Source organism: Podarcis pityusensis, assembly GCF_964106645.2.
Source record: "Podarcis pityusensis genome assembly, chromosome: 1".
NCBI lineage: Eukaryota > Metazoa > Chordata > Lepidosauria > Squamata > Lacertidae > Podarcis > Podarcis pityusensis.
In genome coordinates, this window is record NC_138028.1 from 22,955,323 (window position 1) to 22,975,924 (window position 20,602).

A 20,602-nucleotide genomic window follows, 5' to 3' on the forward strand; every position below is an offset into this window, starting at 1 on the left:
GAAGTACTGTTCTTGGAGGATGGGGCGGGCTGGTATGGAGGACTCCCTGGTCCTGAATGGGGTTACTGTGCCCCTGAAGGACCAGGTGCGCAGCCTGGGAGTCATTTTGGACTCACAGCTGTCCATGGGGGCGCAGGTCAATTCTGTATCCAGGGCAGCCGTCTACCAGTTCCATCTGGTACGCAGGCTGAGACCCTACCTGCCCACGGACTGTCTCGCCAGAGTGGTGCATGCTCTAGTTATCTCCCGCTTGGACTACTGCAATGTGCTCTACGTGGGGCTACCTTTGAAGGTGACCCGGAAACAACATGCGGCAGCTAGATGGATGACTGGGGGCAGCCGCTGAGACCATATAACACCTCTCCTGAAAGACCTACATTGGCTCATAGTACATTTCCGAGCACAATTCAAAGTGTTGGTATTGACCTTTAAAGCCCTAAACAGCCTCAGCCCAGTATACCTGAAAGAGCATCTCCATCCCCATCATTCTGCCCGGACGCTGAGGTCCAGCGCCGAGGGCCTTCTGGCAGTTCCCTCACTGTGAGAAGCAAAGCTACAGGGAACCAGGCAGAGGGCCTTCTCGGTAGTGGCGCCCGCCCTCCCATCAGATGTCAAAGAGATAAACAACTACCTGACATTTAGAAAACATCTGCAGGCAGCCCTGTTCAGGGAAGTTTTTAATGTGTGACATTTTAATGTATTTTTAATCTTTGTTGGAAGCTGCCCAGAGTGCCTGTGGAAACCCAGCCAGATGGGTGGGGTACAAATAATAAATTATTATTACTATTATTAGGTCACTTCAGTACTGCTAACACAGTGGTTTGACTTCACCCCTGTCTCTCAAGACAGATGGATGCCAACAAAGATCTCTTATACAATATTCTTTATTGTCTCTCCCCCTCCCTTTTAGGTGTGGATTTCTTATGATGGAGGCACCAATTTTGTACCATTATTAGCTTTAAATGCTGAGATGATTATAGATGTAGATTCATGTGTTTACACCCAAGCGATTATATTTGTGACTGACGCGGCAAACCTTTTGTACAGTAAGGCAGGTAGGAAAACATTAAAAAGTGGAGTCTTCTGCAGTCTTTGAAGACTCAAATATGAGATTAGGCTAAGAAACCAGGTCCCCCAACCTATGTGTTCTCATAGCTAGGTAGGGAGAAACAAATGGAAGCACCTGATGCACCTAAGGAATTCACTCTCTCCTGGGCAGAACCAGGGAGCCCTAAGGGTGCCCAAACCAAGAACCATGTAGACTAGAGACATAGATTCACTGCATCTTCTATGACTTCTACCTTAAGTGAGATTGCAGGAACTTGGGTGACCAACAGCAAAGGCTATTATCTTGTCTCCTGATGTCCCCATTTTCACATTATTCTCCAGGGAATAAATGCCCTATGCATTCTGCTTGCTGATATCTCATAGTGTAGTATGGTTGGCTGGGATCCAAAGAGCCGTTGCAATCTTCTAGTGGGTCTTAGAAGCTTTTAATCCACTCATTTGTTGCTGCAGCACCCTGCATCTACCCCCGCCTTCCAAAACCCTCAATTGCCGACCAATCCATTCAGACCATGAGGCACAAGGAGCTTCTTCCAAAAAGGAACAACACCTCCTTGCATGCTTCAAAGTATTTGACCACATATGACCTTGTTAGATCCTGGCCCTTAGGAACTATTGTCTGAAGTTGCATAATTTAGATATACTTTATCCTCATCAAAACGATTTATTTCCTCATTGCATTGATTAAATATGGGTTGGAAGAGCTGTTGATCTCTCCAAATATTCACAGAAACCTATTGTTCTAGAATAAACTCATGCTTCCTATAATAATAAGATTTGATGCATGCCCATTATTTATATTTCCCCTTTTCTGTAGGTGTACTGAGATATGCCAAGGTTTTCCCCCCGGCAAAGGGTATCTTCAACATGTACTTTGACCACCTGGGAATATTAAATCATATTTCTCTGAATGATACAATTGACTCATTTGTAAAAGAGACGAGTGTGGATGTGGACACTTTTTTGAAGGTTAAGTATGCTTTTGATGCATGAATGAAAAATGTCTATGAGATTGTAATAATTGTTGTTCTTGTTAAGGACAAACCTTCACTCTTCCAACATGTCAAAGTAGGAAGCTAGTTCTAGAATGGACACTGGAGTCATTAATCCAGCATTTTTTCACCACTATCCAGATATCCTTATAATAGATTTAATTCTTTTTAAAAAAAAAAAAAATTAAAAGTTGATTTCAGCAAAGCCACCATTATAATGGGTTACAGCAAGAAAGACAATTCTGTGGTTCCTTAAAAAAAATAGCTGCTCACTGCTTTCTGGGGGGGAGTGGGGGCGATGTTTGCGGTCCCTCAAGCTCTGACCTCACGTGCTCCAGTCATTGCAGGAAATCTCTCCCCAGTCCCAGGAACCCTGGTCGATTCCCTGCCAAGAAGGACCATTAAAGCTGGCAGTCTGGGCATTGGCTGTTGCTCCTGCCTGGCCTGGCAGCAACACCTTGAAAGGCGGTGGGCCTCAGCGGCGCAGTCGGGTCCCAATAGCTCAATCCGAACCATATTTCCTGTATATGTGCCCTATATGCCGAGGGAGTGCATTAATGAAACTTTCAGAAAACCATTGAGTTTGCCCCACCCCCTTAGCACAGGCAAAGTCACATAATGCTTCAACTAAGTTGCCACCTTCAACTCCTTCACTTCTTTCAAGTGGGACTTGAAAGTGCTTAGCTTTAACTGACTCCTACCATTATCTTCAGTACCCTGAGCAAATACTGATTTTTAAAAACGTAGTCTTGTACTCATTAGAAATTTAAGAGAAACTAGGGAGAAATTTTGTAATATCAGTGTTATGTACTGAGTTGAATAGGATCCAAACTGCAGCAGTCTGATTGGTCCTAGAACAATAGGATCCAAAATGCAGCAGTCTGATTGCTCCTAGAACAATAGGCTTCAGAATGCAGCAGTCTGATTGGTCCTAGAACAATGCAGCAGTATGATTGGTTGGCAGGAACCACCCAATCCTGCTCCAGATAGAAGTGAATCCACAACCTGATTGGCTTACAGTAGAATTCCGGAATTAGCCAATCATGTGCAGCCCATTGTGTAAATAATGTATATAAAGCAGATACTGTGAAGGGACTTCCATTCATTCCTCCTCACCACTATGAGCTGAATAAAGAGCATGAAATCACTTTGTGACTCTGAGTATATTTCAATCAGTATTATTTTTGGATTACTGCAGCTATGTCTGTGCTGCTTAATTACCAGTTTCATCGTCATCAAACCTTTTATTGGCATCACATACCAACATCCATAGCAATCAATACCGAATTCCCGCCTTCCCAGTGACACAAAACATTTGTCAAATGAAAGAGACAAAGCAATCTAACATTACATCTCTAGGTCTCCAGGGATATCAGACGTCTGCAGTGTGTTTCGACGACAAAAAAACAGATAAAGATATTTAGCCACTAACTTGGTGAGCGCCTGATTGTTCCCCAATAATAGAAAATGTATGACCTCTAACTCTGGTTTCCATTTGGGGATGCAGAGTTGATCTAGGAACTGCAGGCGGAGATCAACATATAGTTTACATTTAAGAACAAGTTGCTGTCCCTTTATGTTAAACCGTTGTAGCCCTGGGGAAAGAAAGGGATCTAGCAAAACTTCACTAAGGAGAGGATCTTTATCTGTTGTGAGGCAGATGTTTAACCAGCATGTAAGAAATCTCGCCCAGGCTGCAGTCTCTACCTTGTGTTGACCTTCTCTAGACACAAGCTGCCTGCACTCATTCTACCGGCTGGGTAAACCCTGGCAGCCAGACTGGAATTCCGTAGAGCAATTGAGCTATAACTTTGACGTTGAAGACCTTGAGGGCAGAGGGGATATAACCTCTTGTTATAAAGAAACACAGTTTCTAAGCAATTTCTCTTCTGATTGCTATTATAAATTAAATTATCTTTTTTAATTCCTAAAATTGTTTAGCAAGTTTTGTATCTATAAACGCATGAATATATATATATATATATATAATTAATTTTCTCACTTTGTTCCAGGATATTGACTTAGGTTTTGAATTTCCTTTGGCTGTACAGTATATCACTGAAGAGCAGATGTTACTTTTAAACCACGAGCCACTGATAGCAACAAAACGTGAGAGATTCAGTAATCTGCAAAGAGGCAAAAGATTAGATTATGAGTAAATATCAATAACAGCATATGTTTTATTAACAAGCAATGTCTTGTTCTGTTGGGTTTTTCTTTTTAATGTACCCTGCTATTTTACATAATATAGCAAAATAGCATCTCTCTAATTTGGTTAAATTGTTCAGAGGGTTGCCACTTTCTTGTTCTGCCTGCTCTTAGAACCACTTTGTACTAACATTTGCAACGTGTACCGTGTAATACAAGTTTCAAACAAAACTTGAAGGCTTCAAAAATATATCAGTAGGTGATGTGTGTGTTGTAGGAAATTGGAAACGGTTTCTGCAGTGTGTAATCTGTGGGGGATGGGGACCCACCACCACATTTGGGAGCAAAGACTGCTGGAATCTGCTGTCTTCCAGGGATGTGATATTGCTAGAGCCAGAAGGAACAGGTTCAGATAATATGGCCCATGAAATATTGTACCTACTGGGTGTACCTAACTTGGAGATTAAGGGGTATTTTCGTGTGATTTGATTTAATATTTGTATTCTGCTTTCCCCACAACAACTGTTGAGCTCAAAGTGGCTCACAGTAACAATAATACCATTACAAGTTAACAGACATTGTGATCATGGTAGTAAATTCAAAGCACAGGAGAATATAAAGCTAAAGACAAATTCATCAAAAAATTACTACAATTCAATACAAAATCAAAGTGATTCAAAAGATCAGAAATAGCTGCTGAACAGCAGCCCTGTGCCAGCTGACATGCTTGAAACCACAATTTTCTCTTAGTACTATTTTCCAGCAAGGGAATCTTAGGAACTAGTTGAAATTCGTTAAAATTCATTAGATGTGTGATCTGACATCATCAAGGTGGTATTAAATGTATGCTTCTTTTTAATTTAGGCCAGGAGGATCGTGTATAATCAGAGAGGTTTTTAGGACGCCAGCTCCTCCGGGCTTTATATCATCTGCATTGGTAGATGTTCTAGATCGGTTTCCTGTTGAATCTAAAACTGCTAGCCCTTGTACAGCAAATACTTTAAGAGTTTTGCCCCCTACAGGGAGCAGTATATCATACAGGCTTCAGCTGACTTCTCCAGGTTTGTGCATCACCTGATAATGAAAAGTTTTTGGAAGGAGGGTCTTTGGCTTATGCTAATCACACTTAAGTGGGGAAATATATAGGAAAAGAATTGTAGGGAATACTATTTGTCTAAGATTGGTTGCATGGTGGTGGCCCCTGCCCAGCATTTCCTAATTTCCTATGTAGCCTCTTTTATATGTTCCTCGCCATCCAGTCATTTTTATTTCTACTAGATCCCCTTCCTAAATCAACAGCCAGCCAATCAGTCTCCCACTATGTGTAAATTCATACTTTTCTTATGGAGAGAAAATTGCAAAATGAAGAAAGGGTACGGAAGGTGTATCCCAGAAAAGTAAGGTAAGGGGTTAATCTGGTAGCCCCATAAAAAGAAGAGAAAGAGCCCCCAATTTCCAGCCTGTGAATGAAGCATGGGATTTCAGCCTTCACTTGACACTGCCTGTATTTCTGAGGTTTCTAGCAAAATAAAAAGTTTTATGAGCTGTGGGAGTTACAGGGCTGCTGTTGACTAGGAGAACCACATAGGTAGTGGCAGTCTGTCAAAAATTAGGAATCTAAACTTTATATCAAAGAAGCCATAGCTTCAGATCAATTTATCTTTTGTGTAAATTAAGCATATTCCTAGCAGCAGCAGCAGCAGCAACAACAACAACAACAACAAAGGGAAATGCAGCTTCTGCACATTGAATGATGTTTTCATTATTTTCTTGTTTTCCAGGTGTGAATATATTTAAACCAACCGATCTTGAGAAAACAGTGGTGATTCCAGGCAGTAGCAGTTTCTTCATTGTTCAAGTTGTGGATGACCAAAATGCTTTAGGAGATGCTACCATGCCTAATAGGGTGCTTTTAAATACAGACATTCCACCTGGGAGGTGGTTCTTGTATGACTTTGGCACTGTAAATAAAAGAAAATGGAAAATTGTTGTTGACATATGTAGATATACAATACAACAGTTTGATGACCTACCACGCCATGCCATTAAATACTTGGATATTGGGTCAAAGCTGGAATTGAAATTCAGAGTGACTCCAGTTAATGTAGGTAAGACTGCACATACCGTATTTTTCGCTCTATAAGATGCACCAGACCACAAGACGCACCTAGTTTTTGGAGGAGCAAATTCTGAATCTCAGAAGCCAGAACAGCAAGAGGGATCGCTGCGCAGTGAAAGCAGCAATTCCTCTTGCTATTCTGGCTTCTGTGATAGATGCGCAGCCTGCATTCGCTCCATGAGACGCACACAAATTTCCCCTTACTTTTTAGGAGGGGAAAAGTGAGTCTTATAGAGCAAAAAATACAGTATTTCTTGTCTCTCTACTCTATGTATTCTCTATAAAATGTCTGAAAGTGTTTGAAATCATATGAAAGCAAACTCTTTATAAGTTATGATCCTCACTCTAATAATTTAACTGAAATTCAACAAAATGTATTTTACATATATTTTTATCCTATTAACTCCCATCCTGCCTACAGATCTTTCATATGGATTTCTCATTTTGATGTGCATTTGTACACAGATGTATATGAAATAAGGGTACACTGGAATCAGCCAAAATCCTCAAGTATTTTTCAACCCAACTGCAGTCTCAGAGTGGAGCTAAGTTTTGCCTTTTGTGTGAGGTTGTTCTACAGGAAAGAAATATTGGAAATAAACATTATTCTCATTGTTGTTTCCTTCCACAGCGTATAATGTGTTCCATAATAGGCTAATGCACATTATAATTGGAAGGCCTTCTCTACTGGATGTGAGAACAAAAATTTATTTTGACGACAACAATAGCAATTTAATCGATATCACTGTTCACAGTAGATTTTTTGAAAAGGTAACATGCTGCCAGCTCTTTTCAGAGTACCTTGATAAAGTACACACAGCTTTAATGTGCATTCAGACTCCAAAAATCTTCTCCCCGTGTTTTTGTACAAAACAAACTTATGTTGGTTTTAGACCAGTTTACGCTATGGCTTTCCTCACAGAAACCTAGAAATTGTAGAGTAATGAGACTTGGTTGGTAGATGTGTTGGGCATTCATTGCAGATGTTAGTAGGTGTGGCGGTGAGCTGGCAGGGAGGGGCCAGCATGTGTGCTGGGGAAAGGCATTGGGTTGGATGCTTAGTGTAACCTGGGGGTGGGAGGGAGCCTCTCCTGTTGGACATGTAAAAATCTCAGGGTACCCTGGTAAAGGCGTCTGGGTTGCAATCCGAAGGTCCAGATGACGTGAGGTGGGGGTGATGGGCCAAGGGCTTCCGTTCAGTGGCCAGGGGCTGTCAGCTTAGTTTACCAGCATCTTGAGGGGACCCTTAACCCAGGACTGACCCTTGTGAATAATCATCCAGCAGTCAGGTAGGATGATTTGGGATACACACCCAATGCCTATGTCCAATTTATTTCCAAGTTCTTCTCATGTCGTTTTCGATGCTTACTTCCCTGTTCCCAAGGCACACTGCGCACGGGCCTGCAATCCCCCTCCCACAAGCACAAGCACATTTTAAAAGCTATAAAATGTTAATCAGCCAAACGCCTGAGAAACATTTTCACCTGGCAGCTAAAGATATGCAATGAAGGCGCCAGGGAAGCCTCCCTAGGGGGAGCGTTCCACAAATGGGGAGCTACCACAGAAAAGGCCCGCTTTTGTGATGGCACCCTCCAGACCTCTTGTAGTGAAGGCACATGCAGAAGGGCCTCAGGTAATGATTGCAGGGTCCTGGTTGGTTTATATAGGGTGAGGTGGTCCTTGAGGTATTATACTCCTGAGCCGTTTAAGGCTTCATAGGTCAAAGCAGCAGTAATTGGCAGCCTTTGGGGGGAACGCAACACTGATACAAAAACCAGCCACTCATAGTCTTACACTCCTTTTAATAGCCCTCACCCTACCCCTAATCACCTTCAGGCACCAGTTTAGCACAGACACAGCTATATGGTATAAGACTACACTACAAGGTTTACTGAAAGCAATGGGATGCAAGTTATTAATGACTACAGTGCAATTGTATCTTACACCGGCATTCCGTTCAAAGCAGTCTGCATATCTGCAAAAATGTGTGTACTCAAATCATTGGAACTGGACCCCTTCATGAGCATCCTGGGACTCCAGAAGCCCTGAAGTGCTCTTGCGAGATCTCACAGGTCCATCCAAGTTCTCTTAAAATCTCCCAGGAGCACCCCAGACCCGTCATGCAGATAGGCAAAGCATGGCAGAGATAGCTTAAAAGTTCTTTTTTGCATCAGATTTTCCTGGTGCAAAAAATAGCTTTTAAGCTCTCTGCCTTGCTTCTCAAGCAAGGTGCTCGCCTCCTGCCAGCTCCTTATTCAACTTGCAAGATTTCAACCAGCCAGACTTCAACTGCGTATGGCAGTTAAATGCATGTATGACATGGTCGTACTGTAGGTCTATTGTTATGAATGGGGCCCAGTCCCAGCTATCTTTACCTGATGTGTGACCCTTGTCTTTATATGGATATATTGTTGTCATACGTTTGTTTTGGAGTATTAGATTAATAATTTTTATTATTCCTGTTTGAGTAACATTTGTCATATGATAATTCTTAAAACTATTCCAATGGAAGACAGAATTTGGATTTCTTCTAGTACGTACAATGCACACATGCTGTGCTGGCGAAATGAATGCAAATGCCTTACGTCAACAGCCATGCTTGCATGGATAAGGCTCTATGGCAGGGGTCAGCAAACTTTTCTACCAGCGGGCCAGCTCACTGTCCCTTAAATCTTCTGGCAGGCTGGACCACACACACACACACACACACCAGCAGAGGGGGCTTCTCTCTCTCCCCCAGCCCCTCCCTCCCCGATTTCCTACCTCCTCTGGCGGTGGTTGGGAGCCGGCAGCTGTGGCGGCAGCTCTCGCTTCTGGAAGAGCTTTCCCGGGTGCCAGGCACAGGGCCAGCAGGCATGCCAAGCTCCGGCCGAAGCCCTGCGATGCGCCCATGGGCCTCTCTGTCCATGGCTGCCTCGCTGGCCAATCCGAAGCCTCACCGCCCACGAGCTGAGGAAACCTGGCACGGCTTTGAATTGGCCAGCGTTGCTGCCTGCCCAGAGGCGTCTGCGGCTTAGAATTGGCTGCGGGAGCTTCCTGAAGCCAATCCACAGCCACCCACACGCCCATCATGGAAGTCAGTCCCCGCGTGGTGAGATATCAGTTTAGCACGGGGACTGACCGAGTGGGCAGCAGAGTCCTTGGGCTGGATTAAAGAGCCCCTTGGGCCTTATCCGACCCACAGGCCTTAGTTTGCCAACCCCTGCTCTTTGAGTGCGTTATAAACATGCAACACCAGATGGTGCTGGAGAAAAAACAAACAAAATTCTTTGCGATTTTCCATAGTGTTTGTTTTCTTTTGTTATAACAATTTAATTTCTGACTTATTTATAGTGGGTTTCCCCCCGTGTGTAGATCCATCCTATGATGGGAAGCTAATTATATTCATCTATGTTGGAGACCAATTAATGTTATGCTTTCTCATAAACATCCCTAGGGTAAAACCACCATAGCTGTTATCGGATTGGGATCTCTCCGATGTGAAGTGACAACTCTTGTCTTAACGCTGAAGAATTCCTGCTCCTATCTTAAATCAATGCACTATGTTCTATCTGCTAAAACCTCTCCTTCAGACTGGCTAGTTGAGGATGTCAGCGCTGAACCAAATGGCTCAGCGATTGCCAGACTTTTAAAGCAGCTACCGGTAAGGATCCTAAATCCTACATTTTAGTTTAGAATTCTTTCGTACCCTTTCTTAAATGTTCTGAACAGGGGAAGGGCACAGATGTACCCATTGTTCTATGAAGCCCCGGGATACATTTTTCCAAAGCCATACCTAGGCACAAGACCCCTGAGTTGGATGGATTTAAATGTGGCCCATGAAACAGAGAGCAATGCTGAGGACGTCATTACACTCTCTGGCATCTGTGTCAGTGAAGCAGACAAGTAAAAGCTAACTTTTCTTCTGATAGAAGGCAGGGTCAACATTTTCAACTGTCTTTTTTTTTAAAAAATCAATTTTTTAAATGTTTCATTAATAACAATCCTATGGAGGCCACATTAATTCGATGCCAAATCATGCCAAATCACAATACAATCAAAAGAGCCAACTCAACAGTTCCGAATTAAAGATTTTTGGATGACTTCCCGTGTTCTGGATATCAGGAGCTGATGTTATTCCTTGATCCTGCACCAATTCCGATCTTAATCATCTCCAGATCAAAACCTTGGCACTCAGTGGCTGATTCATTTCGCAGGTTACCATTCTCTTTCTTCCAAAACACGTCTGTTTCTTAAGTCCGAAATTCAGATACATCTTGAAAGAAACAGAGATACCTCCGCTCATGGCGACTGCATCGGGGAGTTTCCAATACGTGCAGTGCTATGCCCTCTGCGTCCCTTCATTACGTCTGGGCTTCAGAGCTCTTCTCAGGATATTTGAATCAGAAGCCCTTTTATTTCCTTTCCCCCCTTTCTTTTCTTTTCCCACTCTTTTATTATTTTCATCTTCATGTTTTTTTCCTGCCTTCCTTTGGTTCTGCTTTTGGTGGCGTTGTTTTTATGTCCTCTGCTCTGGCTCAATGAGGGGGTGTATGCACATGAAGGTGAGGGCTGGCTGGTGAAGGACCCTGTGTGAGAGGCAGGGAAGGGAAGGTCTCCCAGGGTGGGAGGCTGGAAGAAGGGAAGCTCCCAGGTGAGATCTGGGAAGAACCACCCCCTTATGTGTGAGACACGGCTTGAGATCTACCTTTGAGAGAAGATTGCATCTCTCTCTTTCTCTTTTTGTTTTCATTTAGATTAGTTTCCTTTTTAAATTTGTTCTTTTATCTGTATTAATAAAGCCTTAATAATTTTTTTTTTAAAAAAAGAAAGAAATCTGTGCTGCTGGTAATAATTGTATGAATACAGGGTTGGGGAGATGACACAAAGGGGAAACCAGTCTTATTTTTCATCATATAATTTCCCTCTTTTTTCATTTACAAAGATTATCACACAAATAAATTTATACAACCAATTAGAAAACATAAAATCATTGACCCTTTCTGTGCTTACTTATGTTTTATCTTTTATCACTGCATAGCCAATTCATATCTATTTACTATTTATCCTTTGTATTTTATTTAAATGATTTTCACTGCACGTTTTTATGTCAGTCCCGCTAACGATTTAAGTTGTTTGCAAAAATTCTTCAAATAATAAATTTTCCCCATTAAAATGTGTTGTTTTTTGTACAGGTGAACTACAGGCCACCATCTGTTTTGGGAATTGCTGTTCCACTCACAGAAAACTTCTATAATGCTGACCCCAGCAAACCTAAACTGAGGGATTATTTCACAAATTCAAAAGTAAGTCTTCATAGCTACTCCTGTAAGAGCTTTGAGAATGCACGTTTTAAAAAATTGCTATCCATTTTGCACTCCGTGCTGTTGCATGTTCTTTACATACATATACACGAATTAAGAAAAGAGATTTCTAATTAAGAGGAGAATCTTGAAATTCAACTTCCAGATGAGCATTTCTATAGAGTTTGCCCCAGAACTTAGGCATCCTGCTTGTACATACTATAGACTCAACATCTGTCTTCTTCCCACTATAAATAGCTGGTTTTTGCATATTATTCTGAGAAAAATAACCTGAAAACTTGGGCTCGAATCCTTATGTTTTAACTTTATGGCCACCTCATGGCCACCTCATATCACTTGCCAAACCTTTGCAGTAATAGGATAGATAGGATCAGAACATATGTTGACACAATTGCCCAACTACTTTCCACACACTCAAGGTAAATATACTTTAGGAGCAATGGGAACAATTTGAAGCACCCAGAGCAGCCAATATGAGCATTTTCTTTTTTTGCCCTAGGTGAACTCTACTGTCTCACCCCGTTTTACAATCCTCCATGTTTTCCTGTTCTATCAACAAGAGGCAGTAGAGGATTGCATGCATAGCTCATTTTGCACTATTCCATATATTCAAGATATTGATGTTTTACATCTCATTAAAGACTCTCAAAGTCAACAGTATCAAGGCTGCTTAAGAATACGGAGAGTGTAGAGAAGAAAAAGGGAAAGGCTGAAAAACAGGCAGAGGACTTCATCTGCAAAATCATTTGCTGTCACCCAAGAGCCCCAATGTCCATTCAGCTCATTTGTCTCTTGCTCAAGAGAATGCTTCTCTTCAACCCAACTGCATATCATGCTTCCTGTTCACTAAGGAACAGGAATTATTGCATAGTTCTCTTTGCCCTGACTCTCCCTTTCTTTCTGACGACCCTTTTCCACCAAATTTGAACATGCAGGGCTCTCCAGTCCACTGATAGTTGAAAAACTATAGACTGATTCAGAGGTCAAATGATTTCCATTGCATATGCTGGTCTACTTTGTAAGCACAGTCGAGAATTGCCTTGATTATACCTTCTTTGGGACACGGGTGGCACTGTGGTCTAAACCACAAAGCCCAGGGCTTGCCGGTCAGAAGGTCGGCGGTTCAAATCCCCACAACAGGGTGAGCTCCCATTGTTCGGTCCCAGCTCCTGCCCACCTAGCAGTTCGAAAGCACATCAAGTGCAAGCAGTGGGAAGGTAAACAGCGTTTCTGTGTGCTGCTCTGGTTCGCCAGAAGTGGCTTTGTCATTCTGGCCTCATGACCCGGAAGCTGTCTGCAGACAAACCCTGGCTCACTCGGCCAGTAAAGCGAGATGAGCGCCACAACCCCAGAGTCGTCCGTGACTGGACCTAACAGTCAGGGGTCCCTTTACTTTTCCAACAGAATTCTGGACGGTACAAGCAATGTGCTGGCAAGTCAAACCGCTCCGAATGTGGATGTACAGAAAATATGAAGCTGTCCTTTTCTGTTGCCTTTTCTGATTGCAAGGAGAAGGTAAGGGCTATGCCAGGGGTCTGCAACCCGCGGCTCCGGAGCCGCATGTGGCTCTTTTACACCTTTGCTGCGGCTCCGGGGCGGATACTAGCGAGGGGAGGAGGCGCATTGTGCGCCCCGACACTCCCCACTGTGGCGGGCGCTGTACCGGCTGTGACGTCGTATGGGGGCGGTGCGTGCGTTAGTCACGCACCGTCCCGACGTCACCTTCCTGCCCGCCCGCCCGCGACATTGTAAGAGGCATGTACGCTGGTCACTGCATTGAAAGGGGGCATGTACGTTGGTCACTGTTTTGAAGGGGAGTGAAGAACACACACACACACAAAAAGGTAACTTGTTAATTTAACGTTTATTTCTATGAGGAGGAATAATTCTGAGGGGTCAAACAAAGAAATAATAAAAAAAAGTGACAAAAAAGTTATTTTTATAATGACGAGTTTTGCAGCTCCCAGTTTTTTTTTCTTCGGAAACGGGTCCAAGTAGCTCTTTTTGTCTTAAAGGTTGCAGACCCATGTGCTTCAGGTTGAGCGCTTTCGGGTTGCGCTCCGCTGCAACCCGGAAGTGACGGAGTGTGTTACTTCCGAGTTTCGCCGCTCGCGCACCACAGACGCTCATAATGACGTCACACGCATGCGCGGAAGTGGCAAAACGCGACCCACGCACGCGCAGACGCGCCGTCGTATCTTACGTTTTATTCAGAATGCGAACGGAGCTCCAGAACGGATGCCGTTCGCATCTGGAGGTACCACTGTATCCTGGAACCATTACATCCAGTATGTAAAGTACCGGGTATATCAAAATAACAGTACGTTAAGAAACCTAAGAAGGCAAAAATACCCTTAGCTACTGCTGAGAAGATGACAATGTTGTGACAGGCAAATATCTTTGGGGAGGGAATTCCGCAAATGGGGCATCATAACCAATAAATCTTTTCTCTGGCTGCCTTCTGCCACACCTCAGATGGTGGGGACACCTGAAAGAGAATTTCTAAAGACTCCCATGGTTCTTCAAGGTGCTTGGGTCCCAAGCTGTATAGGGCTTTAAAGACGAGCTTAGAAATGGACTGGTAGCTAGTGAAGCCTTTTGAGCCACTCACAGTTACTAACTTAGCAGCTGTATTCTGCAGTAACTGCAATTTCTGAGCAGTCTCCAAAGGTAGCCCCAGATGCAATAGCCCCCAGTAGTCAATCCTTGTTTCCAGATAACTGTGGCCAGGCTATTGCTTTCCAGAAGAAGCTGCAGCTGGCACACCAGCCTAAATTAATGTGAAAGACATTCCTTCCCACAAAGGCTTATCTGGTTCTCCATTGATAAAGCTATATTTAGGAGTGTGCTCAATCTAAGAAGTTGATCCTTTAGAGCACTGTTTCCCAACCTTTTCCCAACCATGGCCCTCTTCTGACCTTGTGTTCTTCCTGTGGCCCACCCCACATGGACGTAGCCAAGAGGGGGGCAAGGGGGCAGCTGTCTTCCCATAAGTAAAAATCAATTAAAATCCATGCAGAGCCGGTACAACGCTGCCGACGGGCCCTACGCTCATTGGTAACACCTGATGGCCCTGATCCACTAAGCGCTGAGGTGGATTGCACCCTGCACCTTGCAGAGTCAGGCCAGGCTGCCACCGAACCCAGCACTGGCAGCAACAACAAGCAACTCTGGCTCGCCCAGCCCTACCCATTGCCACCCCACCACCGCACTTAGCTGACCTGGGAGTTCTGGACTGCGGGCTCTACTGGTCAAAACGGGAGCCTCAGCGATTGCCCTCTCTTTCTGGAAACAAACCAGGACTGCTCCAAGAAAACACACGTGGCAAAAAGGAACGTTAGGCCCTGCTGGGCTGCTTCCTTACCACCTTGTGAAATGCTACTTTAGAAGGAGTGCAACCTTATGCATAACAGATTTAACAGATGTGCCACCTACCCACAGAATCTCAGACCTTCTGGGACTGATTTTCAGTCCATTGGCTTTCATTCAGCTCATTACCAATTTGTAAGTCAGACTTCCTATTTAGCAGAACTAAACCAGATTATGTAAATACTTACATATGTGTCATTCCATGTCTTTCCATGCAGGCATCATTTTAATGTCAGTGATTTCTATATATGTTTCATTGCCAGGCCCTGCGAATGAAATTCCCAGTATCAAGGCTTCCTCTCTATTTCACCATTGAGGATGAGGGTCGCTCTGTAAATCTGACATCTCCTTATTTTATCACAATCATAGAAGTCAACAACAGAACCAACTGGAAAGTTTCAGGTAGGGAGCGGAAGAATCTTGGGATTCATCATTATCTTTCATATCGGAGAGGTTCTGTTGGAAATACTTGTTGTCAATATATTTTCAGGCTCTCTTTCTTGCCCTATAGTAGATGTGAGGAACCTTTGGTCCCCTGTATGTTGCTGAATTCCCATCATCCCTATCCATTGGCCATGCCTTCTGGGGCTGTTGCAAGTTCTAGTTCAGGGAAGACTTGATGTGGAAAGATTTGAATCTAGTCCAATTCTTTCTGCATGCAAAACCTATTACACCCACAGACCCTTAAGGCCTGAAACAAGCATAACACAACCCATTGGTTTACCATGGGTACACCCCTCCCCCTAGCTCTTCTTCCTCCTCTAGTTCTCCTGCTAGCTTTTACCATGACTAATAGTTATGGTGGCACTTCGGCTATAACAAAGAGGAGTTCAGGTTAACCAACATTTCATATTAATGTTTGCCCACATCCCTCCTTTTTCACCCACTCGTGATAATTACCGGTAATCACTGTTAGTGCTTTTTTCTGGGGGGATGCAGGGGTACGCATAACCCTAAACATTTTGTGAATCTAAGTTTGGCCTTATTGAAGGGCAGTATTTCAATATGAGTAGAAAAATGAGAGTACCCCTAAACTTTTTTTTAGAAAAAAAGCACTGCTGTTTGTTAACCTCTGGAAAACTGCTGTAGAAGACCCTGTGCAGCTCTAATACATCATGCTGTGCCTCTGATACCTTTCTTACTTTTACATTTCATGAGAAATAGATCTGTCTATTCATCTGTATTCAGGCCCTACTGAAATGTAAAAAAGAAGGAAGAAACTCAAATCTACCACTCTGCGACTGTTTTAACTGTTTTTTCAGGTACCAATCAAACATCAAGTATGTTAAAAATGAAAAAATATTTGGAGCACAGACTCAAAACTGAACTATATAATCCAGATGGCCTATCTATAACGATAACTGTAAGTGCCAGAAAAAATACATACAGTGCTACCTCGGGTTACAAACACCTTGGGTTACAAACACTTCGGGTTACAAACACTTTGGGTTATAGACTCCACTAACCTGGAAGTAGTACCGCGGGTTAAGAACTTTACCTCAGGATGAGAACAGAAATTGCACGCTGGCGGCACAGCGGCAGTGGGAGACCCCATTAGCTAAAGTGGTACCTCAGGTTGAGAATGGTTTCAGGTTAAGAGCAGACCTCTGGAATGAATTAAGTTCGTAACCAGAGGTACCACTGTACCTTAAACCCCAACTCTTCTTACCTTAAACTCTTTGTACCTGGGTGGTCCAACTTTTCAAACAAAGTGGGTCACAAGAGTACTCAAACCCTTTCAAAGTGCCCCAATATTCCTGCATCATCCCAGAATTTGAAGAAGCCATCCCAGCTTCTGATTTGATCCTTTTGTTGTTTAGTCGTTTAGTCATGTCCGACTCTTCGTGACCCCATGGACCAGAGCACGCCAGGCCCTCCTGTCTTCCACTGCCTCCCGCAGTTTGCTCAGACTCATGTTTGTAGCTTCGAGAACACTGTCCAACCATCTTGTCCTCTGTCGTCCCCTTCTCCTTGTGACCTCAATCTTTCCCAACATCAGGGTCTTTTCCAGGGAGTCTTCTCTTCTCATGAGGTGGCCAAAGTATTGGAGCCTCAGCTTCACGATCTGACCTTCCAGTGAGCACTCAGGGCTAATTTCCTTAAGAATGTATGCGTTTGATCTTCTTGCAGTCCTTGGGACTCTCAAGAGTCTCCTCCAGCACCATAATTCAAAAGCATCAATTCTTGAATTGATTTGATCCTAGAATGTCCCATTTACCCCCTCCAGCGTCACTGCTGACCCTGGGGAGGAGGATGCTGCGCTTTCGCACAAGTTAGCATGGCACCAAAAGATATGTCCTGATTTTCATCAGAGGAATGTTGGTGCCATGCTGACTTGTCTGTGTACCTCGACACCGAACCTGCGGGTCACACAAAGCCTAGTCATGAGGGCAGGTGGTGTGGTGGAACAAGGCCTAAAATTGATGCATGCCCCACCCCCACCCCTGTGCTGCCTTCCCAAAGCTGGGTAATAAAGGCATCAGGCCTTGGAAAGGAGACAGGAGGGCTCTAGGATCCTGTCAGCCCTCACAGCTCCTTCCCAGCACTTACCCAACTTAAAGAAGGCAGCACGAGGGTTGGGGAGGGGGCATCAGATGTTGCTGAGGGGTGGGGAAAAAAGCCTTGAGGTCCACATGGAGCCCTTGGACCACATGTTGGGCCATTGTGCAATATACATTTGACATTGTGCTGCTGTGGTCTAAACCACTGAGTCTAGGGCTTGCGGATCAGAAGGTCAGCGGTTCGAATCCCCACAACGGGGTGAGCTCCCGTTGTTCGGTACCTGCTCCTGCCAACCTAGCAGTTTGAAAGCACATCAAAGTAAACAGGTATCGCTCTGGCGGGAAGGTAAACGGCATTTCCGTGCACTGCTCTGGTTTGCCAGAAGTGGCTTAGTTATGCTGGCCACATGATCCGGAAGCTGTCTGTGGACAAATGCCGGCTCCCTCGGCCTATGGAGCGAGATGAGCGCCGCAACCCCAGAGTCGTCCGCGACTGGACCTAACGGTCAGGGGTACCTTTACCTTTTTAATTTGCATATTAATTCAAACTATCAGAAATTTTCTGTTCCAAGGATATAACACAGTTGCTAGCAACACTGATTTTTATGGTGTAGTTATACACACAATTGTGTGCATGTAAGATGTTTTTCTCAACAAGCAGCTCCTGTCTGTTCTACGTGGTACTGCACATTATTTATGTGAAACATTTCAAGTGAACATGAACACTTTATATTTCGGTTATAGTTTATGACATTTAAGAGAATCGGTTTTTTAAAAAATGGAGCAGCAATATTGAGGCAATATTGCACCATGTGCCACATTGCAGTTCAGCCAGCCATATCTGTATTTCTGTTCAGGTCATACAAAACACTTATTTTCTTTCAGCAACCAGATCACATTAATAGCCAAGGATTACAGTTTTAATTTAAAAAATGAAAACAAATGTTACTGCATATTAGTAACAACTTTCCCCCCCTTTCCAACAGGGATCTGAGCTTTTCCATTTCAGAGTATCAACTATTCCTGGAGTCTCCTTTTGTAACTTATTTGACGAATTTCAGGTATTGTCATTAGCTCTTTTTTAAAAACAACAACACACAAATTACACACAGAATGAATTAACAAACATAAAATAGGATACAAGATTGTACAAAATGTTCCCACATATTTAGCCCTTACTTCAGCACATTCCCAGAGAACAGCAGGAATTAGCGGGTGCAAGGGGGACTGGACTGGAGAAGGACACTTTAGGGAAACACACAGAAGTGGAAGCTAAAGCAGACTGGAGCGCTTATATATATATATATATCCTCATACAGGGTGTGTTTTTTGAAAGAGGCCCCGTGGAACATGTGTACTCTGTATCCACAGGGCCTCTTTTAAAGGACTCACCCTGTATATATGAATGATTTTCTGGATGCCAAGGCCCAGAACTGAGGCAAGTACTCTTTAGTGACAGAAGCCCAGCAGATATTTAAATAGCACAACTGTGACTTCAGTCATTGACTAAGAACACTGCAAGGCAGGAGTAGCCTCTTAGCTCACAAAGGCTTTGAATGGTGCCTGAAGATTTTGCTTTGTCACTTCTGTTGTACAAGCTCTAGAAACTTAATTGTGTGGGGGGTTTTTTTGAATTAAAGTTCAGAGTTTGGGCCATGTGCTGGCTCTGGCACAGCAATATGCCCCCTGCCCTCTTGGCAGGCCTGCCAGTGCCAAACATATGACCATGGAAAGGCTGCCATCTCAAACAAGAGCTGATAGAATCACTTGGATAATCTGGGCCAGGTTAACTTTCTGCTCCAGCCTTTCCAATTTAATGCCTTCCAGGTGATTTGGGACTGCAAAGGGCTAATAGGGATGGAAGTCCCAAATGTCTGGGAAGACTAGTCTGCTCTGGCTGGCAGCACCTCTCCAATATTTCAGGGAGAGTTCCTTCCTAGCCATGCTACCCCAAACCTTTCTGAAGTAGAAATAGTAGTAGGAACTGAACCTTTGGCCTTTTGTAAGCAAAACGTGCTTTACCACTGAACTGTGAGCCTTCCCTCATAGAACTGATTGTCTGAGAATACAAGGAAAAACCTATGCTTAACATAGAGAGCCATACTTTCTTAGCCCATACTTTTCTGGGTATTTTATTTTACGAGGTACAATAATAATACAGTATCTTGCAACAAACTGCATGCAATGCTTACCAAATTGATTTCCCTATAAACTCAGATGACTGCTTCTCTTCCCCCACCACTTAGATTTGCATATGCCAGCTTTCGCTATCACTTAGACCAGTTTCACTTTCTTGTTGTCAACAGGGTGAGCAATAGTCAATTTAAAGGGAAGTGACTGTTGGAATTACAATATTTTCTGTTGCAGATTTATATTGACGATTCTCCACTGGCATTCCCAGGAAACTCTCTTATCACTTCAATGACGACTATTTTAATGGGAGGCATTATTTTTGTGGCATTTATTCTGTATGTATTTGAAATTGAGATATGGAGCTTCTTAAAAAGGAAACTAAGAAGAAATAAAGTGGCATCAAAACCCCCACCCAAGAGAACTTCAGTAGATTCTGGTGATTCTGCAGGAAGTTGACTGGCAATAGTAATAACGTTATAATAATGTGTTGGTTTTTAAGACCCCCTGTTGCTTTTATCAGTAACTATGTTCCACAAATATTAATGGTATTTTTTTTGAACGGACATATGTACAACTATTTCATCTTTAGCTGTAGTCTTTCTGTTTAGGAAAAATATTTTTGAAAAGAGGTGATGAATCTTCACTTGTTGTTCCTTAGGATGAAACGCATTTAGTCGCTGCTTGTCCTGAATTTTACTGAAGTTTATTGGGCAAGATTCCCCCTCTCCGAAAATGTCACTGAAGCAGCATACAATAAAATAGTTCATATATTTAAAATACACTGCATTGCTAAATGTGTCTACTTATGCCTCTGTTTATTTTAATGTACAGGTTATTTCTGGAACTCTCTAGCTTTCTCCATAATCCAGCATATGTTTGCAATTTGGTCTCTGGTTCCTCTGCCCCTTCGAAATCCAGCTTGCACTTCTGGGAGTTCTCGGTCCACATACTGCTTAAGCCTGTCTTGTAGAA

The 20,602-nt window shown here is 43.3% G+C and overlaps 1 protein-coding gene across 12 annotated transcripts in view; it reads left to right on the forward strand.

Annotated features, from left to right (window-relative positions):
- LOC308481584 (cation channel sperm-associated auxiliary subunit beta-like) overlaps positions 1-20,411 on the forward strand; it is a 122,947-nt gene extending 102,536 nt beyond the window's left edge. For all 12 annotated transcript variants that reach the window (XM_081014079.1, XM_081014078.1, XM_081014074.1 and 9 more), the window contains 13 exons: positions 911-1,055; positions 1,883-2,034; positions 4,070-4,212; positions 5,070-5,266; positions 5,987-6,313; positions 6,956-7,095; positions 9,761-9,967; positions 11,499-11,609; positions 13,032-13,142; positions 15,260-15,398; positions 16,259-16,359; positions 18,484-18,558; positions 19,865-20,411. In XM_081014079.1, the coding sequence (XP_080870205.1) occupies positions 911-1,055; positions 1,883-2,034; positions 4,070-4,212; positions 5,070-5,266; positions 5,987-6,313; positions 6,956-7,095; positions 9,761-9,967; positions 11,499-11,609; positions 13,032-13,142; positions 15,260-15,398; positions 16,259-16,359; positions 18,484-18,558; positions 19,865-20,086 (2,070 nt within the window). In that variant the 3' untranslated portion in view covers positions 20,087-20,411. The remainder of the gene's footprint in view (positions 1-910; positions 1,056-1,882; positions 2,035-4,069; positions 4,213-5,069; positions 5,267-5,986; positions 6,314-6,955; positions 7,096-9,760; positions 9,968-11,498; positions 11,610-13,031; positions 13,143-15,259; positions 15,399-16,258; positions 16,360-18,483; positions 18,559-19,864) is intronic.
- Positions 20,412-20,602: the final 191 nt, after the last annotated feature.